Here is a 12429-nt window from a genome sequence, read left to right on the forward strand (position 1 = left end):
GATTGGGGTGGGTTTGGATGGAGTTTTAATGACCTTGAAGTGGATCCTTTCAAATACTTATTCTAGTCATGGAGTTTCTGTGCATGCTTTACTGATTACATTAGACCTTTTTGAAATGTTGGAGGTTTTGAAGTTTTTCTGAAAGCTCATGTGCCAGGATGATTTGACATTGTTCCTTAGTTGGTTTCATTTCTACTTTTGTTTATTTCTGTAGAGATACGTTACTATTTAAATTGTATCTTGACAAGAGCCTGTTTTCGGTATCATCCTCTCTGCCCTGCATAGCCCATTTCATGCCTTCATCTCTTGCCTCCTTACCTGACTTTCCTCCCCGTCAGTTTTACACATCACTGCTTTCTGCACAGAAATCGGCCACTGTCAGAATCTAGTGTGTAGTATGGCTAGAAGTTTTCTTTCCTCTATATAGGAGTTCGTGAGCCACCTAACAGTGTCATAGTTTTCAATAGTATTGTGTTATGGTTTTGGTAAGCAGAGGAAACTGAAAGGAAGCTGTTAATCAGTAAGATTAAAAAAAAAAAAAAAGAAAATCAAAACAACAAAAAAAAGGGGGCTTTTTCCAGAGCTGGCTTGGAAGCCATCGGTTAATCCAGACAGCACACTTCACCGTCTGGATGAAGAGGGAAAAACTATTCAAAAGACCATTAGATAATAGCTTGCTTTTCCCCCACTAGAGCTGTCCCAGGTAATATTATGTTTTGTTTGTGTACTTACATGTTTTGTCTGGCTTGCTGAAATAAAATTACTTCTGAGCATTGAAACTGTGCTATAAATTCTGTTTTGCTATTAGCAGAAGTAATTTTTCCCTCTTTTTCTTTGGCCCCCAGAGCTGCAAAAATAACCAACAGCAAGCAGATGGCAGAGTGCCCTGCCTAAGAAGATTTATGTATTCCTAAGGAATAACCAGTTTAAAGGAAGATTCACAGAGGTTTTTTGTTCAGATAATTCAGCCATTTGTTATTTCATACAGTGGAAATCTGTTCAATGCAAGGCCATTTATCCTAGCAGTCTTTTGTATGGGATAGTCATACTCTTTTTATTGTGTTATGCATTCTGAAATATTGGATTTTTAATAATTTAAACATTTATCAGGGTTTTTTTTCTGCCAGTGCATTTGTGAGGTTTTCTTTTGTTCCAGTTTTATTAATTCAAAGATTACCCAATGGAAAGTAAGTATGAGATGAACTGGAGGAGTTCGGTGCACCTCTTTTCATCTGTATGTGAGCAGACATGCATCTAGATTGCTTTATGCAGCCAGCATCCAAGAGCACGCACATGGGACAGCAGGGCAAAAGAGAAAATTAGGTGTGAGTATACTGCCAGGGGCACATGCAGTGGGATTGCTGTTACTTCCCCCTATCCTGACTCATCCTTCTGCTTAGGTAAAAGAAATGAAAGGCTGAGCTTAAGGCAAGTGTAAATACAGTACTTCAGTATGGTGGTGCCTTGAGTTGGGGAAGCGCTTCAGGATCAGCTCCAGCCCTGCATTTGATAAGGTGCATTTGATGAGGTGGAGAACTTGCGGGTGATACTTACTTACGGGCTTTGTGTAACAGCATTTTCTGTGACACAAAGACCAGTTCTGCTATCTGGCTCTTGATCCTTCCCACACACTCAGTGTAAAGTCACCAATAAACCAGGGTTCAGTCAATGTTTAGGGCCAAAACAAAATGCAGCTGAGTGGCTGCTGGTAGAGTGAAGCGTGGTCATTAGTTAACTTGCTTTCATACAGTGAACATGGGCAACTATGATTTCAGTTAGAGGCCAATAAAAACCTAAGGTAAGCAATCGGTAGAAGTTGGTTTCTTGATTGTCTGGGTTTTGGAGGGTGCAGTTGTGTTGCCCACTTTGAGGGAGGAAGGTAGGTTTTGGTTATATTCATTTTAATCAAATGCACTTTCAGGTTTTACTCTAAAATAGAGGAGGATTTCTGATGCTGATGGAATTGTTTTCATTGGAGCTTCAGTACAGCTGACACTGGTTTTGCCACACATTTTAGTAGTATTTATATCTCCTTGTTACCAGTTGATTATTACTTTTTTTTTTAATTAATGTCACAATTGAAAGGAAAATCATGTTGCAGTTGTGCATCCTGGAACCACTTCAAAAGTGACTGTGGATCAAATAACACATCACCAGCTTCTGCTGACGTAGAGCAGTTTAGGAACACAGAAATTATAAGATCAAAGAAGACAGATCCTTCTGACAGAGTATCCCATCCATAACAATAACAAAAGCTTCAAGAAAAAGTGTCAGGATTCCTTCACAATTATGGAACAAACTGCCATTCAGAAAAATTTTACATACTGCCCTTTTGTTATGTAAGTTCACATTTCCCATGTGTATTTTATATTTTTCCTCCTATTTTTAAAATTCAGGCTTTAAAAATACATAGAATGAAAGGAAGCTTACAAAACTTACAAAAATAAAATCTCTCTTTCATGCTGTAGGCCTTGTTAGCTCTAGTGAAAATCATCTTTAAAAAGAAGTAATATGGAGTTTGGATCTCTCAGATTTCCCTATTGTGCTTACACAGACACTGGCACTCATGATCTCTGCTACCTCTGAAGGTGAACAAAACAATAAAAAGGCATTAATCTCCTTACTCCACAAGGATCCTGTCCTAATTTCACTGTAATATCTGTTCTACTGAAACCTTCCATTTTCTGGGTAGTAGTATTCCCAACAAATTTTTAACATCAGAGTACTTTACATAAAACATGAAGTTCTAGGGAAAGTTATTTCAACTAAAGAAGTTAAAAGGATGCTTTTAAAACAACATTAAAAACAGACGCAACACTTTTTCACATATATATTTGACTTTGTGTTTATTTGGGTGAATCTCTGATAGAAAAGCAATCATTTATGAATGTGAAGCATTATTTTTTATTTTTTTTTTTTAGAAATTTTAATTGTTTTTCTCTGCTTGGCTACATTTTTCTGAAAAATGAAAGCATTTTTTTTTACTGTTTTCTGGCTCCAACACTTATGAGCTGTTATATCCTGCATATTTAAATAAACTTTCTGGAGGATGCCAGCAGCTGGTAGCAGTTGAGGTACCCCACCACCTATACTCCAAGCAAGTGATGACTATGATCCAGTGGTCATTGTGTGATTACAAATCAAGCCAGCTCCTGGCATAGATGCCCTCATCCCAAACCACATGCACTTGTCATCCCTCAACCGAGCCTTAGTAGGCAGAAAGAAGGTGCAGTGCCGAGGTCCCTGGTGGCCCACTCATCCCTTCCAGAGAAATTGCCCGAGCACCCTGGCCCGTGCTTTTCCCCAGAGGTGGACAGTCATTCATGGCAGGACATGAGGCAATGCTGTTGTCACTCTTCCATTTTTCCTGTAGTCATCAAAATAGTAGGGATCCTCTTTCCAACTCCACATGACCCAAAAGCTTGCTGCTTTTTCTTTTCCTTCTCTCTTCCTGGAGCAGAGGAAGGAATATCTTACAAAGGATGTAATACTGTGTTTTGCCGAGTGTGATTTGTTACTGCACTAGCAATAAAGAGAAAAACAGTGTTCGTGTATTGCTGCTCCTACAGTATTTCACCCTCTTCTGGGACTGATAGAGCAGCCTTTAGCAAGAAAGAATACTTTGCTGCAGTTTTACTCATGTCAATATCTGCTTTTTAGTACATTAAAATCAGTGTGGAATAGTGAATTCAGGACCTTGACCCATACTTGCTTTTTGAAATCATTCTAGCTCTTAAATTCTTACAATAAGCCAGAGGCTACTACTTGAATCCTGTTCACGGTACGCTACAACACCTTTTGAGTCAAGATTTCCCTGTCATCCTCCTCTCTAAAATGTTTTATCCTTTGGTTTGCACTTCACACAGAGAATTACTAGTAGCTGTGTAGAAGGAGGCTGTGTCTTATTTTAGCAGTTTCATGACAATAACAGTATTTCACTGCTCAAAAAGGGTCAAAACAATGTTCTTGCTGTACTGCTTTGCTAAAAGAAGTGAAGGAATGTCTGTTTGCAGACTGCTGGAGAGTGTGTTTGCAATAAGTTATGAAACAGCATTTCGACAGTAGGTGTAGAAACATCCTAGGGAAGCTGTATGGAAAGTAGACAACCTTGCAATTTGCTAGTAAAATCCTTGCACTTCTCTTTTAGGTAGCCAGAAAGGATGTAGATGAAGTAAACGTTTTAGAGCAAAAAGTGAAATGGATTTTGGGACGCTTTATTATTTTTTTCATAATTGTCTCCAATTGTACTCTTGCATGTGCCAACAAGAAATAGTCAAAAGCCAAAATGAATTGGTATTTTTAAATTTCTAAACATGATTAATACAGTCAGAATATATGTGGTGATTTTCAGACTAGAGTTACTTGCCCTTTATATGAAGTGCTAACTTAAACCTCTCTGAAAAGGAGCTTTTATAAAGGCATTCTGATAGAAACGGGACTGCCAGGAGTGGGCACAGTTACTGTATTCTTTGTAATAGAAAGACCGTGTGCCAACCTAGATAACAGTGAGATAGCAAAGGATTTCGCCATGCAGAATTCTGGTGAAGAAGCGTGATTGTTAACTTTGCTTCGTTTGACCTCTCTAAAATTGCTTTAGAGGGGAAGGGTCATCTTTGGTTGCTTTGAAACTAAAACTCAGACTTTTTTTAGCGCTTTCACAGCACGAAATGTGTTAACTGTTAAAATGGATTTTGTATAACAGTTCTGCATCCCAGTTTGAAACCAGACTGTGGTATGCATTGGACCATTTGGCACATATATTTTAGAAAAAAACTCTAAAAGAAAAATAACTTGGTGGGTTTTTTAACAGTGGAATTCATATCTAAAATGTGTTAGGCTGCTTTCCTTCACTTCATAATGGTCACAAGCTGCCCCAACTCCTAAACAGAGTATAAGGGCAAAATGCATACAAATCAAATGCTGGCTTCCCAGTGTCAGATTACTTGTCTGTTTTGTTGAGGTTTCACACACATACATAAAAATAACAGCATTTTTAGCTGATCCCAATAGATTTTTCTCTGCAGCTGCATCACTTCAAAAAGGCTTTTTGTTCCAATTCTTGAATCTTAAGTATTGCAAGTTTGTTGGGTTGGTTTTTTCTTTAATCTTAATTATGATTTATGTGTTGTGATGACTTTAAGGGCTTGATTGGGCTACAAATGTGCTTTGAAAAAAACAAGATGTGCCCATGAAAAACACGGGCAGTTCAAAGCTGAATATTGAGCATACAGTTGTAAACTCACATGGCACATGGTTGGGTAGGTTTTTTTGGCAGACCCGTAGTCTCAACCTGCAGTGATGCTAAAGATATTAGCAAATTAGCACTGCAGAGCTTGCCAGTGTATTCGCCAGAGTCCTGCTCATGCTCTCACTGCTGTAATTAAAACTAATTATTTTCTAAAACATAGTAATACATGAATATGTGCAGTAATCATTTTGTAGTGGGCAATCTGTGAAGTATTTTTAAAGCTTCTTTATCCCCTCCTATCTTTGGCTTGCTATGCAGTGTGCCTGCTGCCTAGTGCAAGCCAGCATTGTCATTTTGCAGAGGGGCACACAAGTCTGGTAATGATCAGATTTATTTATTTGCTTCCACAGTGATGCTTTGCTGATTCTTAAAATTTGTAAGTTTGGAATGTTGGTTTTTTTTTTCTTTTTATTGCCTTGTAGGTTATTCTATTCTATGTTTTTCTTACCTCAGGTCCTTCTTCGAAAGAAGGGCATGAGGGGGAGAAAAAAGGGAGAGAAAGGAAGCATAATCCAGTCTTTCGCAAATGCTGTGCACGTGGTTTTCTGCAGGGAAAGAATCGCCTCATGTCTTGCTGTTGTTCTCTGCTTATTTGCATTGATTCAGTGTCATGGCACCTCCTAGCATCTGGTCTGTGCAGTATTTTGTGCCTATTTGTCTGAGTGTTTCTTGCATCTTTCTAGAAATCCAGGAACCCAGCAGCTCTGCAGCAATAATACTATACATAGCACTAGCATCTTCAAATAAAACCCCCTTTAGCTCCCCACACTTCTGGGAAGCAACTGCATGCGGTTATCAAAGAAAGACATTTGTATGTTCATTATAGTCCCACCTCATTTTGGCAGGAAGGGAATAAGTTGAGTGCCGGTTCTCCAGCAGAGCACAGTTTACAGCTTACAGTTCTGTAGTTAAGAATCACAGTGGCTGAGCCATTCATACTGAAGTCAGTAGGGGCAGGAATTATCTGCTGGCCGCCAACTTTCATACAAATGTAATCGGGAAAGTCAGCCTTTTTCTCAGATTCAACACGGCAAGCAAAATGCACATCTTTTTTATTTACATCTTTCTGTTGCTAAAGGGCTGCAGCAGTTATTAAAATAGGCTGTTCTGTTAACACGTAGTGGTCAAATGTGGAGACAGCTGAAGACTACCAGCAGCGTGAAGAATAAATTTTACTCTGTAAAGTGTTTGTTGTTGCATGGTTTTTGTATTCTCCCCTCCTTCTGTCTCCTCTATTTCCTCACTTCAGCGGAAGAGGTTTCCAGGTTTCCGGATGCTAGGATAACAGGACGAAGGTGGGATAACCTTTGCTTCATGTGGCGCCACAGTCTTCAGTAGGAAGCATGTTTTTTCCTACAAAACCAAACATAGTCATGCTTAACTGTTTCTCCTGTTTTCGATTAGCACCTATGGGTCTTGCAGATATGATGACACCTGGTGAGTCCAAACTACCCCTTCCTCTCAAAGCAGATGGCAAAGAAGAAGGACCCCCCCAACCCGAGAGCAAGTCAAAGGTATTTACAATCTCCGCACGTGGTGTTGGTTCAGCCCGCAAAAGTCTGCTGTGTTGTCTCTCATCTTCTGGTTTTGGCCTACCCACCTCTGTTCTTTCCTGCATGCCTTTCCATTCACGTGCAATCTCTTTGTTTGTTTCTTTTCTTATATTTTTTTCAATTTTCCTTCACTGTGTGGATCTGAAAGTTACTAGTTCTCACGGCATTTTAACTTGCGGGGGCAAAGCGACCCAAGCCAAAAGTTGCGTGGGGATTCAGCTGTGCCAGGTGGGTGGGAAGGAAGGGTCTTGCCTGGTTTCAATACTTGCAGCCATTTTTCTCTGCCTTCAGTTATAGCTTCCTGTTTTGGCCACCTCAGCAGCAGCAACATACTTTTAATATTTTGCTTTCCTACCTTATTTGTTAAAATAAGGTGAACGGCTTGTTTTTTTTTCTTTCTTTCATAAGGGGAAACCCATGCTTAGCATTCCATGTGAGCTTGAAATAAGCATGGTGGCTTAGTGACTTTAGCCAAGCATCCAGCAAACTTTCCAAATTATACTAATTAACAATGTTGTTCTTATATCTTTTATATATATATAAATATATTTATATATGTGTGTGTTTTCTGTATGTGTCTCTCTGTTTATATATATTTTATATATAACAACTGGTCAGTCTGTTAAACTGGATGTATTTTTTTGTTTTTAATAAAGTTTGCCCTGCCTTTGTCATACTTTTTTTTTTTTATTCCTCTACCACAGGATAGCTACAGCTCTCAGGGTATTTCTCAGCCCCCAACCCCAGGCAACCTGCCAGTCCCTTCCCCAATGTCCCCAAGCTCTGCTAGCATCTCCTCATTTCATGGAGATGAAAGTGATAGCATTAGCAGCCCAGGCTGGCCAAAGACTCCATCAAGCCCTGTAAGTGGCTCTGGTTTTTTTTGGTTTTTGTTAATTTTTTTTTTTTGTAATTAAATATACTTTAATGCTTGCTTGTTTGTTTTGTAAATTCCTTTTATTCATTATTTATCCACTAAAGAGTTTTCTTTCTTTATAACACTGGGTACAAATTCTGCTCTCGGACACATGACTGTAAGTTCCACTGTCTGGCTTCAGTGGGGCCTGAGCATGCTTATCCCAGGGCAAAATTTGTCCCAAGAGTACTTTGAAATAAGAAAAATTGTGTGCATCATGCAAGTGTGCTGTGTGGTAATGCAGCAGTTGTTGTGAAGACAACATCCTTCCTGTAATGCATCAGCTTTCAAGCATGCCGAATGTGTTGTTAAGGACAACTCCATTTCTGTTCCTGGGCCCAAACTCCTTCACACAACTGACTTCACTCTGGTTGCTGCATGTCTTTGCTAGGATTATTTAAGAAAAAAAAAAAAAAAACAAAACAAAACAAAGTGAGAAATCTCCACGAATATCCATCAAAGTTTGAATTGTAGACTTGGCAACACAAAAACACTGCCAGGTCTATTTTTAAAACATTTTTAAGTGTGTATTTGAAAATAGAGTAAAAAGTCTTGAAACGAAATCATTTCTGATTTGCTTCATTCAGTTACTTCGAAATAACCCAGATTGTGGGTAGGAAAACCTGATGTGTGTATGTTTTTAAAAAGCTATTTTTAGATGAATACTGTTTAGTCGTTCTCATGCAGGTTGTAAAGAAGAACCTGAGAGAGATGTGTGGAGCTAAAAATGAATTTCATCATTATATATATGTACAGAAATAGAAAATGCATATACATATATAGACAAAAGAATGCAGGCTTAAGCTGATATGGCCTGTGGGGAGCAAATGTCCACTTGGTCATTTTTGCTTTGTTGTTTTTTGAATTAGAAAAATATATATTGTTCTTTTTTTTCTTTTTTCCAAAAGTAATAATGATCACAATGTTTCTATAGAAAAATACTGAAATATAATCTGGTGAGGAATATTAAGGGTTTTTCACAATGTTAATGTGCGCTTAAATTAGCAACAATTCTTTGACAACAACTTAGTTTTCACAAAGTGGTACGTTGAAGACTGTCTCTCAGGGCAAACAGAGGAAGGCCAATTGGAAGGAAAAAGGTCTACCCATCCAAAAACCAGACATCTCGTGAAACCCCCGAGCAAAGGGGCAGCATGGCATGAAATGCACCACCTTAATGTTTTGATATTTATTGGCAGCGACTTTGAGTCTCAGAAGGCAGCTGGTATTACTTGTTCCCACAAAGTCTCATCTTTTTCTTAACAGCATTTCTGAAAGTGTGGTACCAAAAACTCTGATAGTTAGTTTTCTTTGTAGTAGTGTTTTGGGTATTGTTTGTTTAGGCAGTTTTCTGGAGGAAAGCAAGGAGTTACTGCACAGGCTGTGGCAACACATCACGTTCTTCCTCTACAAGGCTATCAAATGATACCAAATGATAATGCATTCCTGAGCTCATTGCATAAACTGAATAACAAACCCTAGAGTCATCACGAACATGGAGTTTTTTCCATGTAAATATGTCAAAGTACAGCATTAGAAAAAATAAATGAGGGAAGTTTATGTTTTCAGTTTCTTCTGAATGCCCTTCTGTCCAAATGCTGCTGCATCTTTAGCTTCAGTTAGCTTCTTGGTACACAGATATGGATAAAGGCAGTGCTTTGGAATGATAGAAAAGTAAGTCCTATAAGTTAGTTGATCCCTTTTTACCTATGAAGGCCAGTGTATTGGATAACTGCATTGACTTCAGCAGCACCCTGACATAGACTGGAATGATTGATTCCAAGCGTTTCGTTACACTTGAAAACAGCCTGAATTTGTTCATTAAATCCCAAAGCTGCTTCATGTGCTACAACTTTTCCATTACAGCAGAGGATAAAAGCAAGAATGAATGGTCTGTAATTCACTTCACAGTATCCCTGTGATCCTACTAAGTGGATCCTCTCTTTCACTAGTTTTATATGGAAGTGAGGCATGAGAAAATGTGGAGAAGGAATTGTTGAGCATTATGTTTTGAGGGCTCTTCAGGTACATCGGTAAAAGGACACTTCTGCTCTGCTAGTTTTGCACATAATGTGAATCTCTGACAGTGGCAAGGTGGCTTTAAAATTCTTCAGAAGAGAAATTTCAAGTGTGTGTGTGTGAGCTATGCAGGGTCACTGCAACATGAATAAAACAGTAGGTTATGAAAAACCCATAAAATGCTACTCACTGTCTGTAAGTACACATGAACATGACAGTGAATACACCTGAATAGAACCATATCTCCATGGTGCTAGCTGTGAGGGATCTGCAGAGTCCTTCAGGAGGAAAACTTGACAAAGGATCATGTCCTGCAAAAGCCTCTGCCAGAGATTTGACTATAGGCAGGTTTTGCTGCCTGTGTGTGCACACTCTGTTCTGTAGTAAAATAGGTCTATGTAATAAATGTAATATTGGCAAATTCTTTGTTGAAGTGGGGGAAGTGAACAGTAGATAGTTCTATAAATATAGCGGCTTAAAGATACATACGGAAACAACTACCCACTGCCTTGATGTGAAAAGAGCTCCTGCAGAAACTTGTGTTTGCTCCGAAGGATTCTGCAGACTCACCATACAAGGGTGTGTATATAAAACAGTTTTAATAGGTGGTAGGGGTATTAAAAACAAAGTATGGTGTTAGACAGATTTAATATAGGAATTGGCTTTAGTATCCACATACTTTGACGAGGTTTTTTAGGTCACCCATTTAAACATGGCCAGTTATACCGTGTTAGAAGAGTGCTCAGGATCAAGGGCAGAGTAGGATAGAAGTAAATTGGTAAAGGTGTGTGCCACAGGCTCGCACTAGCATTCTTTCATCACCAAAATTATCAGCAAACTTTACAGAAGAGCTCATGATCTGTATTCTTCCAGCATTGCCAGTTTAGTTAACGGTCTCTTCATGGGATCATTTCGTAATAAACCCTTATTTTCTGAGGGTTAACATGTACCTATAGGCAAATTTAGGCTTCCAGCTGAACCTTCCCATGTGGAACTGAAGTTCATTTGTGTGTAGACTAGCTTGCATACATCTGTCATTTTTGTATGTTTACATTTATAAAAACAGAGAAGGGAAAAAGATCATCACTCTTGAGGAGCAGCATTCTCCCCTCCAGTGCGTTCTTCTAAAGTTAACATTTCATTTTAGAAGAAAATTGCACCCATTTTACAAAGCATGACAACCTGAAAGCTCACACAGTAAGGAACACTTCTTACCTTCTGTAAGCTGTGAAAAGTTTTCAGATTATACTGTCATTTTAAAGCCTGCTGCCACACTGCTGAAAAGTAGCATCAGTTGAGCTGTATAGCAGAAAACCCCAGAATGAGAAATTCTTAACTGTTTCCGTTCTGCCCTGAATCTGATTTGAAAAAGAGAATCTTACCGTATAAAAATGAAGATGTAAAACTGGTAAATCTGAATATTCTTAATCAGAAACTACCATAAAAGTGAAACAGGAACTGTTTTTTTGCTTCCTATGTTAGAATATAAGCACATACAAAAATTGATGGGTAAAAGCTGAAATTTCCCACCTTCATTTTTATTAGTTCTGTGGCATCATAAGTGGCAGATTAAAATTAATGCTAATCAGCAGCAGATTGTTCTTAGTGCAGTTGGTAGTGGAGTATCTCCATTTTATTCAGCTCTTCAAGCTTGTGTGCTCATATATCTGTTCTCACTACAAAATCAAATTAGTAGCAACATGACTTGCCTACTTCCCTCTTTCCACTCACCCCCCCAGAAAAATCTTTGGCAAAGTATATTTGCTGAAAAGAGTTAAATTGCTTTTCTGTAGCACCCAGATACATTGGGAGTGATGCTTTGAGTAAACTGGTTGCCATTACAGAATCAGTTTGTAGTTTCATTGCATAATCTGCAAGACTCATGTCAGAGTACTTTCCTGCCAGCCACTTAGTAAAGCAAATTCAGTCCTGACTCTGACTCCAGTAGGTGTTGTAACACAACTGAGTCTGGCTTCAGTAAATTCAGGAGTGCATCTCATCTCTAAGTAAGAAAGGTAATAATGTCTGTTTGCAGGAAGGACTACTGTAGGGGAGTTACAGTATCAGAAAGCAAGGCAGGAAACTTTACAGGAGGCTGTTTATTTAATTAAAATGAATGTCCATTCACTGGAAAGAACAGCAATGGCTCATGGAACTGCTGGGTCACCCCCTTGGCTTCACGTCTCTTTTCTCCTGGCTCTCCTCCAGCATTGCCAAGTTTCAGCTAATGGCTGGAGGGAGGTACAGAGCCTGTCATATTTTCCAGGCTAACATGCAAGATGAATGGTGGCAATTGGCAATGCTTTTAAAATCATTGGCAGACGGATACTACCCCGCTGCATCTTTCGTAGTGTTGAGTGCCAGTCCTCACCAGCACTATGCGGGGACATGGACCAAGTGGGTGGTTCTGTAGCATCTGTGAGGTACAGCTAGGGTCTTCTTCAAGGATGTTCAACTAGAAGTAAGTTCCTGTTTTCGTCAGAATAGTGCTGTCTCCTGCTCAAATAATGAAAAGAGAGGGTGATTGACTACATGAGTTTAAAGTGTCTACTGCAATCAAAAACAAAGTTTAGAATTTCACTATACAGATGCGCTTTCCTTCATAAATCTGGCTCCTTTCCCAAAGCTTTGTATCAGTCTTTTTCTCTAGTGTTTAATTCTGAACCACTCCTATCCCCCACTGCTGATCAAAC

At 38.9% G+C, this 12429-nt stretch overlaps 1 protein-coding gene across 8 annotated transcripts in view; it reads left to right on the forward strand.

Annotated features, from left to right (window-relative positions):
• The window catches only part of ARID1B (AT-rich interaction domain 1B), a 329485-nt gene that overhangs the window by 287869 nt on the left and 29187 nt on the right, over window positions 1–12429 (forward strand). For 5 of the 8 annotated variants that reach the window (XM_062640854.1, XM_062640855.1, XM_062640858.1 and 2 more), the window contains 2 exons: window positions 6653–6762; window positions 7506–7664. In XM_062640854.1, the coding sequence (XP_062496838.1) occupies window positions 6653–6762; window positions 7506–7664 (269 nt within the window). The remainder of the gene's footprint in view (window positions 1–6652; window positions 6763–7505; window positions 7665–12429) is intronic. The other 3 variants (XM_062640859.1, XM_062640861.1, XM_062640862.1) reach the window with 1 other exon arrangement.

Source organism: Pezoporus occidentalis, unplaced genomic scaffold (assembly GCF_034315485.1).
Source record: "Pezoporus occidentalis ecotype Australia unplaced genomic scaffold, CSIRO_AGI_Poc_V1 ctg67, whole genome shotgun sequence".
Classification (NCBI taxonomy): Eukaryota; Metazoa; Chordata; class Aves; order Psittaciformes; family Psittacidae; genus Pezoporus; species Pezoporus occidentalis.